Source organism: Thalassophryne amazonica, chromosome 6 (assembly GCF_902500255.1).
Source record: "Thalassophryne amazonica chromosome 6, fThaAma1.1, whole genome shotgun sequence".
Classification (NCBI taxonomy): domain Eukaryota; kingdom Metazoa; phylum Chordata; class Actinopteri; order Batrachoidiformes; family Batrachoididae; genus Thalassophryne; species Thalassophryne amazonica.
This window is the reverse complement of record NC_047108.1, coordinates 125512328-125537351: the sequence shown is the minus strand read 5'-3', so window position 1 is coordinate 125537351 and position 25024 is coordinate 125512328. Positions and strand designations below refer to the sequence as shown.

The 25024-nt window shown below is 40.0% G+C and overlaps 1 protein-coding gene across 4 annotated transcripts in view; it reads right to left on the bottom strand.

Moving 5' to 3' along the window:
• The window catches only part of itih6 (inter-alpha-trypsin inhibitor heavy chain family member 6), a 33338-nt gene extending 9083 nt beyond the window's left edge, over window positions 1-24255 (bottom strand). For 3 of the 4 annotated variants that reach the window (XM_034173371.1, XM_034173373.1, XM_034173374.1), the window contains exons 1-2: window positions 23878-24255; window positions 11592-11746 (exon numbers count right to left, since the gene is read on the bottom strand). In XM_034173371.1, coding sequence (XP_034029262.1) covers window positions 11592-11746; window positions 23878-24141 — 419 coding nt within the window. In that variant the 5' untranslated portion in view covers window positions 24142-24255. Of the gene's footprint in view, window positions 1-11591; window positions 11747-16806; window positions 16867-23877 lie in introns of those variants that run through there. The other variant, XM_034173372.1, reaches the window with a different exon arrangement.
• Window positions 24256-25024: the final 769 nt, after the last annotated feature.

Here is a 25024-nt window from a genome sequence, read left to right as displayed (position 1 = left end):
TGTGTGTGTATGTGGCGTAGCCAAACATGGCGCCTCGGCAAACTGCAGGAGAGGAAAAAAGGGGAACTAGGCAAACTCCTGTCATTTTCTCTGTGTACTTTGAGTGCTGTTTACAAAGCCCGGTATTCATCTGGCCTCGGGTCCCCCCACCTAACCCGCTTCCGTTCCCAAAAACCATCTTCAGGCTTGCAGTTTGACCTACAATCTCAACATATTTACTTCTGTTTAGCATTTTTAAAGGTGAAGAGTCTGTAACTCTTTCTGCAGTCAAATTATGGACCTCCTCTCCAACAGAATTCTACTTCCTTACATACAACCCCAATTCCAATGAAGTTGGGACATTGTATAAAATGTAAATACAAACAGAATACAATGATTTGAAAATCCTCTCAACCTATATATTCAATTGAATACACCACAAAGACAAGATATTTAATGTTCAAACTGATAAACTTTATTGTTTTTGTGCAAATATCTGCTCATTTGGAAATGGATGCCTGCAACACATTTCAAAAAACTTGGGACAGTGGTACAGTAGTGTTCAGAATAATAGTAGTGCTATGTGACTAAAAAGATTAATCCAAGTTTTGAGTATATTTCTTATTGTTACATGGGAAACAAGGTACCAGTAGATTCAGTAGATTCTCACAAATCCAACAAGACCAAGCATTCATGATATGCACACTCTTAAGGCTATGACATTGGGCTATTAGTAAAAAAACAAAAGTAGAAAAGGGGGTGTTCACAATAATAGCATCTGCTGTTGATGCTACAAACTCAAAACTATTATGTTCAAACTGCTTTTTTAGCAATCCTGTGAATCACTAAACTAGTATTTAGTTGTATAACCACAGTTTTCATAATTTCTTCACATCTGCGAGGCATTAATTTTGTTGGTTTGGAACCAGGATTTTTCTCGTTTACTAGTGTGCTTGGGGTCACTGTCTTGATGAAACACCCATTTCAAGGGCATGTCCTCTTCAGCATAAGGCAACATGACCTCTTCAAGTATTTTGACATATCCAAACTGATCCATGATACCTGGTATGTGATATATAGGCCCAACACCATAGTAGGAGAAACATGCCCTGTCATGATGCTTGCACCACCATGCTTCACTGTCTTCACTGTGAACTGTGGCTTGAATTCAGAGTTTGGGGGTCGTCTCACAAACTGTCTGTGGCCCTTGGACCCAAAAAGAACAGTTTTACTCTCCTCACTCCACAAAATATTCCTCCATTTCTCTTTAGGCCAGTTGATGTGTTCTTTGGCAAATTGTAACCTCTTCTGCACATGTCTTTTATTTAACAGAGGGACTTTGTGGGGGATTCTTGCAAACAAATTAGATTCATACAGGCGTCTTCTAACTGTCACAGCACTTAAAGGTAACTCCAGACTGTCTTTGATCATCCTGGAGCTGATCAATGGGTGAGCCTTTGCCATTCTGGTTATTCTTCTATCCATTTTGATGGTTGTTTTCTGTTTTCTTCCACACGTCTCTGTTTTTTTTTTTTTTTTTGTCCATTTTAAAGCATTGGAGATCATAGTAGATGAACAGCCTATAATTCTTTGCACCTGTGTATAAGTTTTCCCCTCTCCAATCAACTTTTTAATCAAACTACATTGTTCTTCTGAACAGTGTCTTGAATGTCCCATTTTCCTCAGGCTTTCAAAGAGAAAAGCATGTTCAACAGGTGCTGGCTTCATCCTTAAATAGGGGACACCTGATTCACACCTGTTTGTTCCACAAAATTGACGAACTCACTGACTGAATGCCACACTACTATTATTGTGAACACCCCCTTTTCTACTTTTTTTTTTTACTAATAGCCCAATTTCATAGCCTTAAGAGTGTGCATATCATGAATGCTTGGTCTTGTTGGATTTGTGAGAATCTACTGGTACCTTGTTTCCCATGTAACAATAAGAAATATACTCAAAACCTGGATTAATCTTTTTAGTCACAAAGCACTACTATTAATCTGAACACTACTGTATGTTTACCACTGTGTTACATCACCTTTCCTTCTAACAACACTCAGTAAGTGTTTGGGAACTGAGGACACTAACTGTGAGTGTCATGATTGGGTATAAAAGGAGCATCCCCAAAAGGCTCAGCCGTTCACAAGCAAAGATGGGGCAAGGATCACCACTTTATGAACAACTGCATGAAAAACAAAGTCCAACAGTTTAAGAACAATGTTTCTCAACGTTCAATTGCAAGGAATTTAGGGATTCCATCATCTACAGTCCATAATATAATCAGAAGATTCAGAGAATCTGGAGAACTTTCTACATGTAAGTGGCAAGGCCGAAAAGCAACATTGAATGCCCGTGACCTTCGATCCCTCAGGTGGCACTGCATTAAAAACTGACATCATTGTGTAAAGGATCTTACCGCGTGGGCTCAGGAACACTTCAGAAAACCATTGTCAGTTAACACAGTTTGTCGCTACATCTACAAGTGCAAGTTAAAACTCTACCATGCAAAGTGAAAACCAAACATCAACAACATCCAGAAACGCCGCCGCCTTCTCTGGGCCCGAGCTCATTTGAAATGGACAGACGCAAAGTGGAAAAGTGTGCTGTGGTCTGATGAGTGCACATTTCAAATTGTTTTTGGAAATCATGGACGTCGTGTCCTCTGGACAAAAGAGGAAAAAGACCATCCAGATTGTTACCAGCACAAAGTTCAAAAGCCAGCATCTGTGATGGTATGGGGGTGTGCTAGTGCCCATGGCATGGACAACTTACACATCTGTGATGGCACCATCAATGCTGAAAGGTACATCCAGGTTTTGGAGCAACACATGCTGCCATCCAAGCAACGTCTTTTTCAGGGACGTCCCTGCAAGACAATGCCAAGCCACATTCTGCACGTGTAACAACAGTGTGGCTTCGTAGTAAAAGAGTGCGGGTACTAGACTGGCCTGCCTGCAGTCCAGACCTGTCACCCATTGAAAATGTGTGGCGCATTATGAAGCACAAAATACGACAATGGAGACCCCGGACTGTTGAACAACTGAAGTCATACATCAAGCAAGAATGGGAAAGAATTCCACCTACAAAGCTTCAACAATTAGTGTCCTCAGTTCCCAAATGCTTATTGAGTGTTGTTAGAAGGAAAGGTAATGTAACACAGTGGGAAACATACCACTGTCCCAGCTTTTTTGAAACGTGTTGGAGGCGTCCTGTTGTGAAAGTGTCGTGACACGGACCCACAACAGGGGGCGTTAATGAACGGACAATGGATAAGCCAAAAGTAACAATTTAATGTTGTGAATCACACAACAACGTACAGACAACAACAATATAGTGACTGTCAATCATACACCAGGTGACGTGTGGGCAGGCTCGACGATAGAAGATGCCTGGCGAGAGAAGAGCCAGATCCACACAGCTTCCACCGCCAACGGAGCTGAAGAACACCGGAGCCACCAAGCCCTGCGCCCCAGGTGGCCGCTGTCTTCAGCAGTCAGACCCGGTACTGCTGGCAGAGAACAGAGACAGTCCTGATGAGTGTGAGGTCGCACACTCAGTAATCCCACAGTCTGTATTCAGTAAGGAGGGAGCACCTCCACCTCCAATCACACACTCGTGCAGCTCCTGTCTAACCACTTATCTGGATGGGGTGTGAAGCGAAGCCGTCGCTGATCACACCAAACGCCAATCCCACAGATAAGGACACACCACAGGAAAACGGCTGCAAAGCAGTTCAGATTAATACTCAATGTTTTGAGTCAGCAGAGAAAATTACCTGATTGGTAGTTGATTTCTCGGCGAGGAGGTGGAGTCGCAGTCCGGCCTTTATGGAGATGGTGATGAGTTGGCTGAGTGACAGCTGGTGCTGATGAAGAGTGACAGCTGTCACTCCCAGTGGCTCCGGCGCCCTCTCGTGCTTGAAGCCCGCACTCCAAGCAGGGTGCCATCTGGTAATGGTGGGCCAGCAGTACCTCCTCTTCAGCGGCCCACACAACACGTCCATTTCAAAATGAGCAAATATTTGCACAAAAACAATAAAGTTTATCAGTTTGAACATTAAATATCTTGTCTTTGTGGTGTATTCAATTGAATATAGGTTGAAGAGGATTTGAAAATCATTGTATTCTGTTTTTATTTACATTTTACACAATGTCCCAACTTTATTGGAATTGGGGTTGTAGTTCCTCTGAAGTTTTATTCCTGGATTTTGTCCATAACAGAGGACATTGCCTTTATTTGTCAAAAAAAACAAACAAACAAAAAAACAAATTCTATTGTAGCACAGATATATAGAGACACAACAATATAGTATTATTAATGAAAGGCGGGGCTTATGCACACCCTGCATACTACACATCACAATACAGCTGTATGCAAAAGTTTGGTCACCCTTGACAATTTTCAGGATTTTCCTTTATAAATCATTGGTTGTCTGGATCAGAAATGCCAGTTAAATATATAGCAGATGAACACACTGATATTTGAGAAGTGAAATGAAGTTTATAGTATTTACACAAAGTGTGCAATAATTAAACAAAATTAGGCAGGTGCAAAATTTGGGCACCCTTGTCATTTTATTGATTTGAATACATTTAGCACTAATTATGGGAACACAAAATTGGTTTGTAAGCTCATTGACCCTTGACCTCCTTGCACAGGTGAATCCAATCATGAGAAAGGGTTTTTAAGGTGGCCATTTGCAAATGTTTCCCCTCTTTGCATCTTGTCTAATGAGTGGCAACATGGAAGCCTCTAAACAACTCTCAAATGACCTGAAAACAAAGATTGTTTAACATCATGGTTTAGGGGAAGGATACAAAAAGCTATCAGAGATTTCAGCTGTCAGTTTCCACTGTGAGGAACATAGTCAGGAAATGGAAGACCGCAGGCACAGTACTAGTTAAGGCCCGAAGGGGCAGGCCAAGAAAAATCTCAGATAAGCTGAAGTGGAGGATGGTGAGAACAGTCACAGTCAACCCACAGACCTGCTCCAAAGACCTACAACATGATCTTGCTGCAGATAGTGTCTCTGTGCATCGTTCAACTAAGAGACAAGGACATTACAGCACAAAGAGATGCTGTAATGCAGAGGAAGCCTTTTCTGTGTACATGCCACAAACAGAGCTGCTTGAGGTATGCTAAAGCACATTTGGACAAGCCAGTTTCATTTTGGAATAAGGTGCTGTGGACTGATGAAACTAAAATTGAGTTATTTTGACATAACAAGGGGTGGTATGCATGGCTGAAAAAGAACACAGCATTCTAAGAAAAACATTTGCTACCTACAGTAAAATTTGGAGGTGTTTCCATCATGCTGTGGGGCTGTGTGGCCAGTGCAGGTACTGGGAATCTTGTTAAAGTTGAGGGTCACATGGATTCCAGTCAATATCAGCAGATTCTTGAGAACAATGTTCATGAATCAGTGACAAAGGTAGGTTGCTCCGGGGCTGGATCTTTCAACAAGACAACGACACTAAACACTGCTCAAAATCTACTAAGGCATTCATGAACAAGTACAATGTTCTGGAATGGCCATCTCAATCCACAGACCTGAATATTATTGAAAATCTGTGATGTGATTTTAAGCGGGCTGTCCATGCTCGGAAACCAACAAACCTGAGATGCTTTGTAAAGAAGAATGGTCCAAAATACCTTCAACCAGAATCCAGACTCTAATTGGAAGCGTTTAGAGGCTGTTATTTCTGCATCTGATCTACTAAATATTGATGTATTTTTTTCTGCTGGGGAGCCCAGATTTATGCACCTGCCTAATTTTGTTTAAAGAATTATTGCACACTTTCTGTAAATCCTATAAACTTCATTTCACTTCTCAAATATCACTGTGTTTGTCTGCTATATGATATATTTAACTGAAATTGCTGATCCAAACAACCAATGATTTATAAAGGAAAAAGATGGAAATCATCAGGGGTGAACAAACTTTTACATACAACTGTATAAATGTACAAGTGAATACACATGTACTGTACTGGTGTTTGTGATTATGTATGACGTCATCATAACTTCTGTGTGACTTCATTATTGATTCATACCAATCACAAATATTTTGTTGGATATATGCGTTAGATGATCCATTCACGCTTCTTTCTTGTTGAGATGTACAAAAAGGGTATTTTTTAAACAATGTTGATCTTGACTATTGACCAAACTACTCCAAAATCTAACAACCTCTAGATATCTATCCAAGTAATATTACCACCAGGTTTGTAGCCGGTTTTCAGTTGTCTTGTTCACAGACATGTCTGGATGTACACATCAATCAATCAATCAATTTTTTTATATAGCGCCAAATCACAACAAACAGTTGCCCCAAGGCGCTTTATATTGTAAGGCAAGGCCATACAATAATTATGTAAAACCCCAACGGTCAAAACGACCCCCTGTGAGCAAGCACTTGGCTATGTGATGTCATGTGTTCTGTTTACCAACACGGCAGACACGGACAACGAAGGCATAGTGGACGATTATAGCGAAGATTTAAGTGACATATCGATTGTTTTTGAAGAAGATGAGGAAGTTTCTGATGAACGAAGCGACAGTAAAAATAATGAGGGGCTCCAACTGTGTATGTTCCAGCCGAACGCGACAGAAGATGAGGATGAAGCGCAGCTGTCGGGATGACAACAACAATGCTGTCAAGGAGGATATAAGCTGCTTACAAAACACAGAATGGTTTGTTCACTCACCACCTTTTCTTATAAATAATCATTTATTCCTGGGTAATAGACACCTGCATTTTGATCACTTTGGACCTGAACTGCGGTGTGTTTGTGTATGAAAAAAATCATTTCAGCAGCACAGCATGCTTAAATTCAGGAGTTTGTTCTAAAATCACGGAAAATAAAGTTTCTGTACATTCTGTATATATTTAATCATTTATAAGTCAGTTTCTTGTCATTGCTAATTCTTCACATTTTATTCAAAGCAAATGATTGCAAATCTTTATCTGAAAAGCTGTAGACCTTTCTTGAGATTCCCAGGTCCAGGTCCAAACAATGGGGTGACCGTTCTTTTGCAGTAGCAGGTCCTAAGTTGTGGAATGCATTACCTCCTGAACTGAGGTTCATTAATAGCTTGCTTCTGTTTAAAGCTAAGTTAAAAACATACTTGTTCAGGGCAGCTTTTTGCACATAATTGCTTTGACACTTTTTTGTCTATTTTTATTCTATTTTGGATGCTCTTATTGTGTTTTTCGTACTTTTCTTTTTATTTTATCTCTAGCTGGTGCTATTGGAAAGCACTTTGGTTCAGTGAAAACTGTTGTAAAGTGCTATAGAAATAAAACTTGATTGATTGATTGAGACCCAAATGGGATGGGGAAAAAGATTTCTAAATAAAAGAACATTTTACTTCTATATCTGTTGTCAAATTTTATCAGGCATAATATTGTAGAAAAATGTTTATGCTAAATGGAGCCTTTTCTGTCTAAAATACATATACAGAACATCTGTAATCATAAACTGTTATCACATCTAATCTACTTTGAATGAACAGGCATCTGAACAAAAAACAGGCTGTTCAGTTTACATGCATATGTATATTTGGAAAACACAAAAATGTCAATGTTCTGTTTTTTTCAGGTGCTCATGTGAACACAGTCAGCCGATGCCACTCGTGATCGAGTCTCCTTCTCATATCAGGATCAGCTTGGCAGGCAAGTTGTCTATGTTATCTCAATAACAGCCTAACTTTCAAACAGCATTTTGTTATGTATATAAGCTATTTTTTTTATTAATTTTGTTTTAACTTCTGTTTTAGGACTTTGGTGGCAACCCTTCATTTGAATGAAAATGCAGGGAGGCAACAAAAGCAGACAAACCAAGAGAGACCAAGGTTCATAATATACTTTCCTTAGTGGAAAAGAGGAGGATTCACAGTGAGAAAGTTAGCCACATATCCAACATGAAAATGAAAAAACAAAAAGCAGATTGTTATTTGTATATTTTATATAGCATGATAAAATGAATAAAAATACAATTTCACATAAGTTTCACATTGTTTCATTCAAATAAGTGTTTTACAATTTGTTAAAAAACATTTTATTCAGTCTATGCTCACATAGACAGCAAAAGAGGTTCTTCAGATCTGCAAAACACCAAACCGACCAGAAATCTCCACCAATGATCCTCCTCCACTGAGCAGCCAGCGTGAACGGACAAAGCTGAGGCTGATGCTGCCAAGCGGACCAGGTACCACCGATGAGCCCGACCCCTCACTCCAGAGGAGGAAACTGGAAGCCAGTGTAGTCGGATGATGGTGATGGAAAAGTCCTCCTTATTTTGGATACAACACAAGCTGGTAGTGGCAGCCTTCTGTGCCTTCCCAAGTGTCCCCTGCACAACCGCACAAATTGTCGATATGCGATATGATGATACTTTCTGCAACAGCAATTGCATAAATTTATGTTCAAAACAACAGTTTATTCTTTTTGTATTTGAATATTTTTTACTTTTTTCTATAAACCATGTAAATGAAACTTTCTATTTCATGTGCTGACTCGTACTGTGGAGCATCATGTAGGCATAGTGTGCCACTCTGAGGACATCTGCATCCAAACACACACTCGAGAAACTAGCCAGCTGTGTGACACATTGAGTACTTTCACCACCACGTTGCATCTCTGCCAAGACTGCAGAAATTTCCATGCAACAGTGAGACTCGATCACGAGTGGCATCAGCTGACTGTGTTCACATGAGCACCTGAAAAAAAACCCCAGAACATTGACATTTTTGTGTTTTCCAAATATACATATGCATGTAAACTGAACAGCCTGTTTTTGTTCAGATATCTGTTCATTCAAAGTAGATTAGATGTGATACAATTTATGATTACAGTTGTTCTGTATATGTATTTTAGACAGGAAAGTCTCCATTTAGCATAAACATTTTTCTACAATATTATGCCTGATAAAATTTGACAACAAATATAGAAGTAAAATTTTCTTTTATTTAGAAATCTTTTTTCCCATCCCATGTGGGTCTACAGCTTTTCAGATAAAGATTAGCAATCATTTGCTTTGAATAAAATGTGAAGAATTACCAATTACACAAAACTGACTTATAAATGATTACATATACACAGAATGTACTGAAACTTTATTTTCAGTGATTTTAGAGCAAACTCCTGAATTAAGCACGCTGTGCTGCTGAAATATTTTTTTCATACACAAACACACCGTGCCAGGAATAAATGATCATTTATAAGAAAAGGTGGTGAGTGAACAAACCATTCTGTGTTTTGTAAGCAGCTTATATCCTCATCCACAGCATTGTTGTTGTCATCCCCTGACAGCTGCGCTTCATCCTCGTCTTCTGTCACGTTCAGCTCGAAAATATACAGTTGGAGCCCCTCATTATTTTCACTGTGGCTTCATTCATCAGAAACTTCCTCATCTTCTTCAAAAACAATCAATATGTCACTTAAATCTTCGCTATAATCACTCACAATGCCTTCACTGTCCTTGTCTGCCATATTGGTAAACAGAGCTGCACTTCGACACATTTACTTGCATGACGTCACATCCATCGCAGCGATAAAGTAGGTCAACTCGGAGGCGGTAAATTCAAATTCTCAGATGGGTAACGAAACATCTAAATCCTTGTTCAGTGTAATTTTATGGTAAAAAAAAAAAACCAAAAACAACATGTGGAAAATGATTTTTTTATTCTTCAAGAATATGTAAAAACATCATGGTGTGGCAGGGACCCTTTAACAGGATTCAGTCCCACCTACTTTAGCTTTCACAAATAGAGCAGTCTGGTGTCATGCTGAAGAAGTGAACCACAGCATTCTGGCTCTTCCTGTACTTATTCAGCAGGTGTGACTCGCCTGTGCTTCTCTGCAGTCTGAGCTCATCTTCACAAAGCGGTTTGTTTGTTGTGTGGGCCGCTGAAGAGGAGGTACTGCTGGCCCACCACCACCAGAGGGCGCCCTGCTTGGAGTGCGGGCTCCAAGCACGAGAGGGCGCCAGACCCAGAGGAAGTGACAGCTGTCACTCATCCTCTGCACCAGCTGTCACTCGTTTATCATCACCACCATAAAAGCCGGATTGCAACTCCACCTCCCCGCCGAGAAATCGACTACCAGTACCAAGGTAATTTCTCTGCTGACTAATACGTTGTCTAACATTGTTCTGTGTGCAGTCGCATTCCTGTGAAGACCCAGAAGAGGGACAAACAGGAGCTGCACGAGTGTGTGTGATTTGGAGGTGGAGGTGCTCCCTCCTAACGGTGTCTGGACTGTAAATTACTGAGTGTGCGGACTCACACTCACACATCATATTTCTGCTTTCTGCCAGCAGTACCAGGGTCGACAGCCGAAGACAGAGGCCACCTGGGGACTCGGGACTTGGCGGCTCCGGTGTTCTTCAGACCGTTGGTGGTGGAAGCCGTGTGGGACGCGGCTTCTCTCTCGTCGGGCGTCTTCTATCTTCGAGCCTGCCCACACGTCACCTGGTGTTTATTGACTGTGAAAATTACGACACGTTTCGTTGTGTATTATCACAACATTAAATTGTTACCTTTTGGCTTACTCATTGTCCGTTCATTTGCGCCCCCTGTTGTGGGTCCGTGCTACGACACCTTCCCAACATTGTTCCCTTGACTAATATGAGATAAGATACACTGATAGCAATCACAAGAAATTGTGGTATCCACACAGTGCCACCCACGTCTTCCCAATAATTTCTGGTGTTTGTCAGGGATCTGTTCTGGCTCCTACTCTGTTCATTGCTCCCACTGGATGTTGGAGAGAGTCATGGAGTCCAGCATCTTGGTTGACTTTGTTGGTGAGAAACAGTTGGTGACGTGAACTTCACAGATGAAGCTGTGATATTTGTGGGTGTTTTGGATTGCAGTTGTCCTGGACCAAGACAGATCTGGGCATTCGTTAGCTTCTAGACTCAGCCATTACAGGTGTATCCATTTCTGACAGAAGTATCAAACTTGAATGACTCACTTCATGTCTTTGGACCTTGGCTTTTGAGCTCAAGAGATGCCTAAGATGACCCCACGGAGTCATGATGTTGCTGGACAGAGAGGGATTAGGAATGCTGATACCTTTGCAGGAGAACAAAGATCTAATTCTTTAGAGGCCTGGTGCTTCCAGTCTTCCTGTACCGTCGCATGTGTGACCACAGGCTATTACTGAATTTAATGAAGCAATTGTACATGCAAGAACAGATAAATCGCAAACCCCTGCCTGCCCCAGGATCCTTCAAGGGCCAATAAACATTTCTTCTAAGATGCGTTATTCCTTGTAGAGAAGGGATGTATTACTGGGTTTTCACAGGAAGACTGGCAATTAAACATGGTTTATTTTTCACACTTAGACAGAAAAACATGGCCAACAATTGTCTGCAATATTGCTGCAACTGCACTCCAGAAAGTTAAGAACTTGTGGTTTCTTTTTCTAAAAATCACACAAAACACAACAGGCTCTCATTGCGACCTCAGTCCTGTGCAGCTTAATGGAGCGAGGAGTGAGGCCACCTGTGGTTAAATGATGTCAGAGTTGGTAATCAGCAGCGTTCAACACGGCTTCAGCGGCTCCTGGTGGGAGCAGAGCTGATGATGACAGACTCACTCACATGGTAAAGTTGGAGATGAATGCTGAGGACGGCAGGTCGACTTCAAATGCAGCCTCTTTGGTGATGGAGAGCTGGTTCCAGACTGAGCTCTGGACTGTGGTGACAGCATAGCGGGACACCACAGAACACGTCACGTGGTATTCTGTCACCTTTAGCTTCAAACACAACAAATGTGTGACAATAAACGTGACTTCCAAAGTTATTACTGATGTTATTATTTGGGAATAGCATCGTTACAAAGTGAAGAACAAGACAGATGATACAAATCCACTGCAGGTGAGATGGTCTGACTTTGAGAACTGAAAACTTCAGTTTTTGCTGAGCAACATCGTCCATTTCTATAAAATGAAGCCAATGTGGAAGTGCTAAATCTTGCATTTCCTCAAATGACCACTTGAGGCTGGCTCTAAAAATGAGTCAGTCCCCATGGGCACCCATATTAAAATGTCTAACATTATAGCCAAAATAAACATGTTTACAGCCTGCCACAAAAATCAGTTTCAGTTATGTAACTGTTCTGTTTATGTTATGTCAAGCCATTAAGTTGTGCATATTTAGCAATGTGATTGATTTGAGAACCAGCTCATTGTGGGTGTGTACTGTCTAAGTGACCAGCTGCTAGCTGTCTGCAATCAGAATCCTTGAATTTGACCTGGGCACTACCATGTTGTTAATTTCTGTGCTCCAGTATTGTTGGTGAGTAAATTGAACATTTTTAGTATGTTAGCAGTAACTAGCAGGTATTGATATCTAGCCAACGTGAGTTACTCTGAGTACAACTGTTGTTGAGACTATATACCAATAATTCTCAAGGTCGACCATGTGGGCATTTAACCTCTAGGGGCGGGTTTTCTCGGTGAAAACATCGCCAAACTCATCAATCAATTTTATTTATATAGCGCCAAATCACAACAAACAGTTGCCCCAAGGCGCTTTATATTGTAAGGCAAGGCCATACAATAATTACGAAAAAACCCCAACGGTCAAAACGACCCCCTGTGAGCAAGCACTTGGCAACAATGGGAAGGAAAAACTCCCTTTTAACAGGAAGAAACCTCCAGCAGAACCAGGCTCAGGGAGGGGCAGTCTTCTGCTGGGACTGGTTGGGGCTGAGGGAGAGAACCAGGAAAAAGACATGCTGTGGAGGGGAGTAGAGATCAATCACTAATGATTAAATGCAGAGTGGTGCATACAGAGCAAAAAGAGAAAGAAACACTCAGTGCATCATGGGATCCCCCCAGCAGTCTAAGTCTATAGCAGCATAACTAAGGGATGGTTCAGGGTCACCTGATCCAGCCCTAACTATAAGCTTTAGCAAAAAGGAAAGTTTTAAGTCTAATCTTAAAAGTAGAGAGGGTGTCTGTCTCCCTGATCTGAATTGGGAGCTGGTTCCAGAGGAGAGGAGCCTGAAAGCTGAAGGCTCTGCCTCCCATTCTACTCTTACAAACCCTAGGAACTACAAGTAAGCCTGCAGTCTGAGAGCGAAGCGCTCTATTGGGGTGATATGGTACTATGAGGTCCCTAAGATAAGATGGGACCTGATTATTCAAAACCTTATAAGTAAGAAGAAGAATTTTAAATTCTATTCTAGAATTAACAGGAAGCCAATGAAGAGAGGCCAATATGGGTGAGATATGCTCTCTCCTTCTAGTCCCCGTCAGTACTCTAGCTGCAGCATTTTGAATTAACTGAAGGCTTTTCAGGGAACTTTTACGACAACCTGATAATAATGAATTACAATAGTCCAGCCTAGAGGAAATAAATGCATGAATTAGTTTTTCAGCATCACTCTGAGACAAGACCTTTCTAATTTTAGAGATATTGCGCAAATGCAAAAAAGCAGTCCTACATATTTGTTTAATATGCACATTGAATGACATATCCTGATCAAAAATGACTCCAAGATTTCTCACAGTATTACTAGAGGTCAGGGTAATGCCATCCAGAGTAAGGATCTGGTTAGACACCAAGATTTGTGGGGCCAAGTACAATAACTTCGGTTTTATCTGAGTTTAAAAGCAGGAAATTAGAGGTCATCCATGTCTTTATGTCTGTAAGACAATCCTGCAATTTAGCTAATTGGTGTGTGTCCTCTGGCTTCATGGATAGATAAAGCTGGGTATCTTTCAAGAATTTTTGAGAGAAAAGGAAGGTTGGAGATTGGCCTATAATTAGCTAAGATAGCTGGGTCAAGTGATGGCTTTTTAAGTAATGGTTTAATTACTGCCACCTTAAAAGCCTGTGGTACACAGAAAACTAATAAAGATAGATTGATCATATTTAAGATCGAAGCATTAATTAATGGTAGGGCTTCCTTAAGCAGCCTGGTAGGAATGGGGTCTAATAGAGATGTTGATGGTTTGGAGGAAGTAACTAATGAAAATAACTCAGACAGAACAATCGGAGAGAAAGAGTCTAACCAAATACCGGCATCACTGAAAGCAGCCAAAGATAACGATACGTCTTTGGGATGGTTATGAGTAATTTTGTCTCTAATAGTTAAAATTTTATTAGCAAAGAAAGTCATGAAGTCATTACTAGTTAAAGTTAAAGAAATACTCGGCTCAATAGAGCTCTGACTCTTTGTCAGCCTGGCTACAGTGTTGAAAAGAAACCTGGGGTTGTTCTTATTTTCTTCAATTAGTGATGAGTAGTAAGATGTCCTAGCTTTACGGAGGGCTTTTATATAGAGCAACAGACTCTTTTTCCAGGCTAAGTGAAGATCTTCTAAATTAGTGAGATGCCATTTCCTCTCCAATTTACGGGTTATCTGCTTTAAGCTGCGAGTTTGTGAGTTATACCACGGAGTCAGGCACTTCTGATTTAAGGCTCTCTTTTTCAGAGGAGCTACAGCATCCAAAGTTGTCTTCAATGAGGATGTAAAACTACTGACTAGATACTCTATCTCACTCACAGAGCATAGGTAGCTACTCTGCACTGTGTTGGTATATGGCATTAGAGAACATAAAGAAGGAATCATATCCTTAAACCTAGTTACAGCGCTTTCTGAAAGACTCATCACAAATGCATGTAATTTGGTCACTTTTCAAAGGGGGCAGACTTGTCAATAAATTCAATTTAATGTACAATGGTTCATTTCAGGTCAGCTAGGTGTATAAATCTTGTATAAATGTATAAACGATTTACAACCATAATTGTAAATAAATAAGTAAATACTTCATTTTTTAATCACCTTATTGTTGGCATAATTTATCATATTATAAGAAAAATGGGAACCAAATCACAACATAAGCAAGTCATCCACCTCCTGTGCAACCAGTCATATGAAAGTAAACATAAAAAAAAAAAACTTTTCAAATATATAAAATATAACACTAAAATGAACAAATCTGCATGGTAACTTATGACTCTTTACATTTCAGTACCTCAAAGGTTGAATACGTTCAAGAATTATGAGAAATTCCACCTGAGTCAAATTCACATGTATGTAGGTGAGCGGAAAGCCTGCAACATTTTTGTTTAAATTTATGCCAAATAATATTTTGCTCTCTTTTGACCCAATAACCATTTTGCAATCATTCAAATTTATAAAGCAACACATCTAAGGTATGTCGGGTCCAGTTTTAGGCATTTCAAAATAATAGGAAGCAAATTTTCTACAGCACATGATCGGCCGAATTATGTTTCTGAATATGTGCTGCACCACCTTATTGCCAAACACTGGCTTTACAACCTGAGATAGGCGAAGAAAGTCACATGACTGAAAAACATGGCAGCTAGTGATTCCATGTCTCATTTGGCAAAAATGCAACAATCACGATACAGATGTCACTTGTAGGTGTTTTTTTTTCTTCATGGTTTGTGCGGCATCACCCTTTAAAGGTTAACAAAACAAGGCAAAGCTTTTGCTGGCAGAACGTCTCGGCCCCCCTCCTGTTTACTCTGCTAATGCCGGTGCCTGCTGAGACCAAGCTGGTTTGAACTGGCCACATAGCTGCAACATCAGACAGCCAACAGGAGCGAAAGAACCATTTCAAGCCCCCAGCTCAGTGGTGTTTCAAAGCTGTGGTTTGTCGATCTTCAGCATCTCTGCATCCTGTGCGTGTTACATATTATGGTTGCTTGACGAGTATCCAAGTAGGTTGAGTCAGGTCGCATGGATTTTCTTAGTTTCTCAAAGATGTTTTTGCTTTAAGATGCTTGAAAATGTCCTTGAAGATGTTTCATCAAGGTCACAGTATTGAAGTAGGTGGAGTCATAGTTGCATGGACTTACTTAGTTCCTTCAAGGATGTCTTTAAGCAAAAACATCTTCAAGGAACTAAGCAAGTCCAGGCGACCTAACTTAACCTACTTCGATACTATGACCTTGATGAAATGTCTTCAACTGCATCTTCAAGGACATCTTCAGGCAAAAAGGTCTTCAAGGAACTAAGCAAGTCCAAGTGACCTGACTCAACCTACTTCAATACTACAACCTGGATGACTAAGAATCTTCATAAACATCTTGTTACTTGACATGGCACTCTATGGTTAAAATCTCAAAAATCAGCATAAGCTTATGCTTTTGTGCCATGAAACAGGTGGCAAACTAAACAAAAAACCAAAGTATGGAGTTTCAGTAAGGCAATGGGACACCACGCACTGTCATCACTAGTGTGCCACAAGACATCAATTCTACACATCTATGGAACTCTACTGCAGCGATGGAACTGCATTTTTCTAAAAGATATGATGGTGAGAGTGAGCGCTGGTTCAGTTTGGTTGAAATCTGTTGACTGCAAAGTCTATAGCAAATTTTTCCACGTAATTTTAGTAGTCAAAACCATTCAGTGACCCCTAATTCCCTATGGATGGAGGAAAAAGTCCTATATTGGTCTATTGGTTCCTGTGCTTATGCCATGACTCCACAGAGTTTATGCCATGACTCCACAGAGTTTACAGCTCTCTGTAGATGGGACACAGGTCCATTGCAGGTTACTTCCCCAGCAAACCCACCAGAACCCATTTATAGGTGGGTGGGCTGAGACAATTTAAATGAAAGCCAGACTGGTTGCGTGACCAGGAATCAAACCCAGGTCTATATATTGGTAGCCCAACTCCAGTGCCACTGAGCTACTTTCTCTGCTGTGGCTAAGGATGGGGTCATTAATTAGTTCTCTATTAATTTCTTCAGGTTTTTCCTTTAATTTGCCCCTCATCTGTAACCAAACAGTTAACATTTTCATTTTACAGCATGTCTACATTAAACTTACCACTGCTTTTGATGGTTTGCTTTGATGTTTTGCTCTCTGGAAAGGAAACATGCGGCAAGTTAATTAATGCTTTCTATTTTAATACTTTTGCAAAAGAAGCCCACTGGTGCATTGAAATAAAGAAAAGAGAAACAGTGCTATTTTCCAACACCATAGTTTGTTGAACGTTCCCCCTTGTGGAAGTAATCTCCACAATCTGCAAGTTGGGGTTGGGTCAAGATTTTGTGTCAAAATAGTCTGAATCAAAGTCATTCATGAAAGGAGGGGAAGTGGAACGGGAAATAAATGCCTTCACTGTACACCGGGCTAGTGAGGGTGCACGGTTTGGTTTCACATGTTAATTTTGCACACAAGTCATTGCTGTGTCAATACATTACCACATATCCTGGGCATTGCTGGGAATTTAACATAAATAACTTCAAGAATGGAAACACTACAGGTTGACATAAAGTCACATCATTTCTGTAACAAAGAATGCTATATGCACCTCTATGACTCAGTCAGTACTGCAGAAGTCTGTGGCCATTTAAACTGTTCAGTATATGTATAGTCACTTAAAACATTTTTATGATACACAATGTATTAGCTGTTCTTGATAATATGTGCATGGTTCGCAACACAAAGTTTAAAATAAATTGATGCTACACCTTCCTCTTTGACCCTAATTGTGCTTTCTTATAATTATGCAATGCTGAATCAGAATTGACTCGTATTTATTAAAATGCTAGTTGTAACTGTGAGATTCTGAGTCCCAATTTTGAGATGCGAAATTATGATTGCAACTGTGATAAGAGTTGCAATGTCATATTGAATAGATGCTAAGTTGTAATTTCAAGTGTCATAATGGGTTAATGTTATAAATACATAAGTCATAATTATGAGATGTTTAGTTCTAATTGCAACCATGATAAGAGTTGCAATGTCATAATTATGAGATGCTAAGTTGTAATTGCAGGTGTCATAAATGGGTTAATGTCATAAATACGTAAGTCATAATTATGAGATGCTACATTATAATTACATTTTTTATAAATGAGTTAAAATATGGCAGGGGTGGTGGCCAAGTGGTTAGTGCACTTGGTTTCAGTGCGGAAGGTTCCTGGTTCAAATCCCACCCCTGCCACATTTCTCCAGGCAATGTGAAGTTGTGTCAGGAAGGGCATCCGGCGTAAAAATTGCGCCAGTTCAACATGCAGATCTTGAATCTGCTGTGGTAACCCCGAGTGCAAACAAGGGAGCAGCCGAAGGGACTTACCTATAAATGAGTTAAAATGTCATAATTATGAGAATCTAAGTTATAATTACAAATGTCATAAATGGGTTCATTACAAATGTCATAAATGGGTTAATGTCATAAATACATGTCATAATTATGAGATGCAAAGTTATAATTAAAACAATTGTAAAGGCGTTACAATGTCATAATTATTAGATGCTGTGCCATAAATTGGTTAATTCCATAAATATAAAAGTAAGTTCCTTTGACTTCTCCCTTGTTTCCCTTGGGCTCATCACAACAGACCCAGGCCTTGTACTGGGAACCTTCTGCACCGGAAACAAGCGCACTTAAACACTTTTCCTTAAACACTTAATGTCATAAGTACATAAGTCATAATTATGAGATGCAAAGTTATAATTACAATGGTTATAAATGAGTTACAATTCCATAATTATGAATGATGTTGTAATTACAAGTGCCATAAATGAGGTATTATTCATGATAAGAGATGCAAGACCAAGTAAAAGTACTACCGGCTTGTAACTCATACTCTACCTCTACTGGTGGTTGGCTCTCACTGCGGTATTGTATCACTTCCTGTTCCGGAGCACTGCGGTGTTTTTCTGTATCTGTTAGCTGTTTAATCTGCGCAGTTAGATTGATCTAGTTATCTAGATTACGATTTGTTTCCCAGTGTAATCTTTACGTGCCTTAACTAAAGCACTCCTTCTGCTGAATCACCTCTAAATTATTTACACATTATTCACTTTGCGTGTTTTTAGGAATCCGCTAGCTTAGCGTAGCTACTAGCTCTTAGCCGATTTAGCATGGCGGCTTCTCCTGTCTCTCCCGCACTTTTCTGCTCTGGGTATGAAATGTTTAGTTATTCCTCGGCCTCCTTTAGCAGTAATGGTACTTGTAATAAGTGTAGCTTATTCGTAGCTTTGGAGGCCAGGCTGGGCGAATTGGAGACTCAGCTCCGCACCGTGGAAAATTCTACAGCTAGCCAGGCCCCTGTAGTCGGTGCGGACCAAGGTAGCTTAGCCGCCGTTAGTTCCCCCCTGGCAGATCCCGAGCAGCCGGGAAAGCAGGCCGACTGGGTGACTGTGAGGAGGAAGCGTAGCCCTAAACAGAAGCCCCGTGTACACCACCAACCCGTTCACATTTCTAACCGTTTTTCCCCACTCGGCGACACACCCGCCGAGGATCAAACTCTGGTTATTGGCGACTCTGTTTTGCGAAATGTGAAGTTAGCGACACCAGCAACCATAGTCAATTGTCTTCCGGGGGCCAGAGCAGGCGACATTGAAGGAAATTTGAAACTGCTGGCTAAGGCTAAGCGTAAATTTGGTAAGATTGTAATTCACGTCGGCAGTAATGACACCCGGTTACGCCAATAGGAGGTCACTAAAATTAACATTAAATCGGTGTGTAACTTTGCAAAAACAATGTCAGACTCTGTAGTTTTCTCTAGGCCCCTCCCCAATCGGACCGGGAGTGACATGTTTAGCCGCATGTTCTCCTTGAATTGCTGGCTGTCTGAGTGGTGTCCAAAAAATGAGGTGGGCTTCATAGATAATTGGCAAAGCTTCTGGGGAAAACCTGGTCTTGTTAGGAGAGACGGCATCCATCCCACTTTGGATGGAGCAGCTCTCATTTCTAGAAATCTGGCCAATTTTCTTAAATCCTCCAAACCGTGACTATCCAGGGTTGGGACCAGGAAGCAGAGTTGTAGTCTTACACACCTCTCTGCAGCTTGTCTCCCCCTGCCATCCCCTCATTACCCCATCCCCGTAGAGACGGTGCCTGCTCCCAGACTACCAATAACCAGCAAAAATCTATTTAAGCATAAAAATTCAAAAAGAAAAAATAATATAGCACCTTCAACTGCACCACAGACTAAAACAGTTAAATGTGGTCTATTAAACATTAGGTCTCTCTCTTCTAAGTCCCTGTTGGTAAATGATATAATAATTGATCAACATATTGATTTATTCTGCCTTACAGAAACCTGGTTACAGCAGGATGAATATGTTAGTTTAAATGAGTCAACACCCCCGAGTCACACTAACTGTCAGAATGCTCGTAGCACGGGCCGGGGCGGAGGATTAGCAGCAATCTTCCATTCCAGCTTATTAATTAATCAAAAACCCAGACAGAGCTTTAATTCATTTGAAAGCTTGACTCTTAGTCTTGTCCATCCAAATTGGAAGTCCCAAAAACCAGTTTTATTTGTTATTATCTATCGTCCACCTGGTCGTTACTGTGAGTTTCTCTGTGAATTTTCAGACCTTTTGTCTGACTTAGTGCTTAGCTCAGATAATTATAGTGGGCGATTTTAACATCCACACAGATGCTGAGAATGACAGCCTCAACACTGCATTTAATCTATTATTAGACTCTATTGGCTTTGCTCAAAAAGTAAATGAGTCCACCCACCACTTTAATCATATCTTAGATCTTGTTCTGACTTATGGTATGGAAATAGAAGACTTAACAGTATTCCCTGAAAACTCCCTTCTGTCTGATCATTTCTTAATAACATTTACATTTACTCTGATGGACTACCCAGCAGTGGGGAATAAGTTTCATTACACTAGAAGTCTTTCAGAAAGCGCTGTAACTAGGTTTAAGGATATGATTCCTTCTTTATGTTCTCTAATGCCATATACCAACACAGTGCAGAGTAGCTACCTAAACTCTGTAAGTGAGATAGAGTATCTCGTCAATAGTTTTACATCCTCATTGAAGACAACTTTGGATGCTGTAGCTCCTCTAAAAAAGAGAGCTTTAAATCAGAAGTGCCTGACTCCGTGGTATAACTCACAAACTCGTAGCTTAAAGCAGATAACCCGTAAGTTGGAGAGGAAATGGCGTCTCACTAATTTAGAAGATCTTCACTTAGCCTGGAAAAAGAGTCTGTTGCTCTATAAAAAAGCCCTCCGTAAAGCTAGGACATCTTTCTACTCATCACTAATTGAAGAAAATAAGAACAACCCCAGGTTTCTTTTCAGCACTGTAGCCAGGCTGACAAAGAGTCAGAGCTCTATTGAGCTGAGTATTCCATTAACTTTAACTAGTAATGACTTCATGACTTTCTTTGCTAGCAAAATTTTAACTATTAGAGAAAAAATTACTCATAACCATCCCAAAGACGTATCGTTATCTTTGGCTGCTTTCAGTGATGCCGGTATTTGGTTAGACTCTTTCTCTCCGATTGTTCTGTCTGAGTTATTTTCATTAGTTACTTCATCCAAACCATCAACATGTTTAGTAGACCCCATTCCTACCAGGCTGCTCAAGGAAGCCCTACCATTATTTAATGCTTCGATCTTAAATATGATCAATCTATCTTTGTTAGTTGGCTATGTACCACAGGCTTTTAAGGTGGCAGTAATTAAACCATTACTTAAAAAGCCATCACTTGACCCAGCTATCTTAGCTAATTATAGGCCAATCTCCAACCTTCCTTTTCTCTCAAAAATTCTTGAAAGGGTAGTTGTAAAACAGCTAACTGATCATCTGCAGAGGAATGGTCTATTTGAAGAGTTTCAGTCAGGTTTTAGAATTCATCATAGTACAGAAACAGCATTAGTGAAGGTTACAAATGATCTTCTTATGGCCTCAGACAGTGGACTCATCTCTGTGCTTGTTCTGTTAGACCTCAGTGCTGCTTTTGATACTGTTGACCATAAAATTTTATTACAGAGATTAGAGCATGCCATAGGTATTAAAGGCACTGCGCTGCGGTGGTTTGAATCATATTTGTCTAATAGATTACAATTTGTTCATGTAAATGGGGAATCTTCTTCACAGACTAAAGTTAATTATGGAGTTCCACAAGGTTCTGTGCTAGGACCAATTTTATTCACTTTATACATGCTTCCCTTAGGCAGTATTATTAGACGGTATTGCTTAAATTTTCATTGTTACGCAGATGATACCCAGCTTTATCTATCCATGAAGCCAGAGGACACACACCAATTAGCTAAACTGCAGGATTGTCTTACAGACATAAAGACATGGATGACCTCTAATTTCCTGCTTTTAAACTCAGATAAAACTGAAGTTATTGTACTTGGCCCCACAAATCTTAGAAACATGGTGTCTAACCAGATCCTTACTCTTGATGGCATTACCCTGACCTCTAGTAATACTGTGAGAAATCTTGGAGTCATTTTTGATCAGGATATGTCATTCAAAGCGCATATTAAACAAATATGTAGGACTGCTTTTTTGCATTTACGCAATATCTCTAAAATCAGAAAGGTCTTGTCTCAGAGTGATGCTGAAAAACTAATTCATGCATTTATTTCCTCTAGGCTGGACTATTGTAATTCATTATTATCAGGTTGTCCTAAAAGTTCCCTAAAAAGCCTTCAGTTAATTCAAAATGCTGCAGCTAGAGTACTGACAGGGACTAGAAGGAGAGAGCATATCTCACCCATAATGGCCTCTCTTCATTGGCTTCCTGTTAATTCTAGAATAGAATTTAAAATTCTTCTTCTTACTTATAAGGTTTTGAATAATCAGGTCCCATCTTATCTTAGGGACCTCGTAGTACCATATCACCCCAATAGAGCGCTTCGCTCTCAGACTGCAGGCTTACTTGTAGTTCCTAGGGTTTGTAAGAGTAGAATGGGAGGCAGAGCCTTCAGCTTTCAGGCTCCTCTCCTGTGGAACCAGCTCCCAATTCAGATCAGGGAGACAGACACCCTCTCTACTTTTAAGATTAGGCTTAAAACTTTCCTTTTTGCTAAAGCTTATAGTTAGGGCTGGATCAGGTGACCCTGAACCATCCCTTAGTTATGCTGCTATAGACGTAGACTGCTGGGGGGTTCCCATGATGCACTGTTTCTTTCTCTTTTTGCTCTGTATGCACCACTCTGCATTTAATCATTAGTGATTGATCTCTGCTCCCCTCCACAGCATGTCTTTTTCCTGGTTCTCTCCCTCAGCCCCAACCAGTCCCAGCAGAAGACTGCCCCTCCCTGAGCCTGGTTCTGCTGGAGGTTTCTTCCTGTTAAAAGGGAGTTTTTCCTTCCCACTGTAGCCAAGTGCTTGCTCACAGGGGGTCGTTTTGACCGTTGGGGTTTTACATAATTATTGTATGGCCTTGCCTTACAATATAAAGCGCCTTGGGGCAACTGTTTGTTGTGATTTGGCGCTATATAAAAAAAATTGATTGATTGATTGATTGAATCATGAGATGCTAAATTATTATTGTAAGGGTCATAAATACAAGTTAAAAATCATTAATACTTAATAGCAAATAGCAATTATGAGATGCCATGTTATGACAAAAGCCATAAATGAGTTACTATGTCAAAAATACTTTAAAGTCAGTAATTATTGTGAGATGCTGTTATAATTGCAAGTGTCATTAAGCTGAATCAGTAAGTCATAAATACATAATAGTAAGTCATTGTGGGATACTATATCATAATTACAAAATAGTATACATAACTGAGATGCTATGTCATAATTGTGAGTGTGATAAATGAATTACTGTGTCATGAATACATCATAGTAACTCATAATCATGAGATGCCAAGTTATACTTCATAGATAGGAGGCTAATTAATGAGAATCTAAGTAATACTATGTGATACTACATCATTATTATAAAATAGTACACATAAATGAAATGGAAGTCAGTTACAGGAGTATCATAAATATATGAATCTATGTTCTAAATACATTATCTTAAATTATAAGTCTGTTATAATTGTCTTATTATCTTGTAAAAACATCTACTGAATAAGATATTTTTTAAATTATTATTCTTAACTGTCATATTTGCACTTCTATACACCAGTGAGATTTGACAGAATGCTGAAAAACATCCTCACCTGTGAAACAATTACTCCACGCTGTGTTTTATAATCCTCTGATAATCCCTGTTGTGCAGAAAAAGTAAAAAGAAATAGAATGCACTGGATTTTGAAGATCATCGTGTCCATAATGAGGAAAGTTTTAGGCTCCAAAATCCAGTGAAGTGCTCTGTGTTTCTCACGCTCTGCAGGACTGAAACAGCTTTTTTGGCAGGACAGGGTGCACGCCTCACATTTTACACTTTTTTTTTCCTGAACAAGGGGCAGTCCTTCTCTCTTCATTTAAATATTTCCACTGCAGCAATACAAACAAACATAGCATTCTGATAAGACTTCACAACATTCATCAGTTGACAAAAGTTTCAGGCACAAAGTTGCACTCTGTAAGCAGTTCCCCAGTTTCACCCCAGACAAATTTTTAACCCCAGAGTCATTATTTGGGGAAAATAGTAAAGAAGCTTGAATCTTCGACTGGACTGGGTTGCTTGACGCGAGGACGTTTCGCTTCATATCGCAGCGAAATTGAAGTGAAACGTCCTCGCGTCAAGCAACCCAGTCCAGTCGAAGATTCAAGCTTCTCTACTATGGAAACCACCTGGACAACTGAGAGCCTACACAGAAATATTTGGGGAAAACACCACCAAAAAAACACTGCTTCCTTTTAGTCTGCAGTTGAGGAGTTCCACAAGGTTTGTCCAGTCAGAGGTGTAGCCCGCCACTTAAATTACTTCCACAAAGAGCCCTTATTGGCTGGAAATAAAAGTGCATTAGTGTACTGAGCAAAGGCAGGTCATATTTAACTTTTATATTGTGCTGACTGTCATGGTGCTGTCCATGGTGCTGATCTGTAATTAGATAAAAGATATAGAAAAGCAATGTTCACATTACTAGCTGAAATGGCATGAATCAGATTTTTTTAATGCCTGTGATATAAATGTGTTTTATATAAGCAGTGTGCACATACTTTCATTTTAAATTTGTCCCACCAGATATCTCAAGAACTCGCCTGGTTTTTGAGATATCATGCTAAAAAAAGTGACAATGACGATATCTTAATTATCTCACTGTGACCTTGAAATTGACCCCAAGGTCATCATAATCGACTGGCACTGAGTTCACCTAAGTACGGCATTATGGTAAATATGATTGAAATTGGTCAACTGGC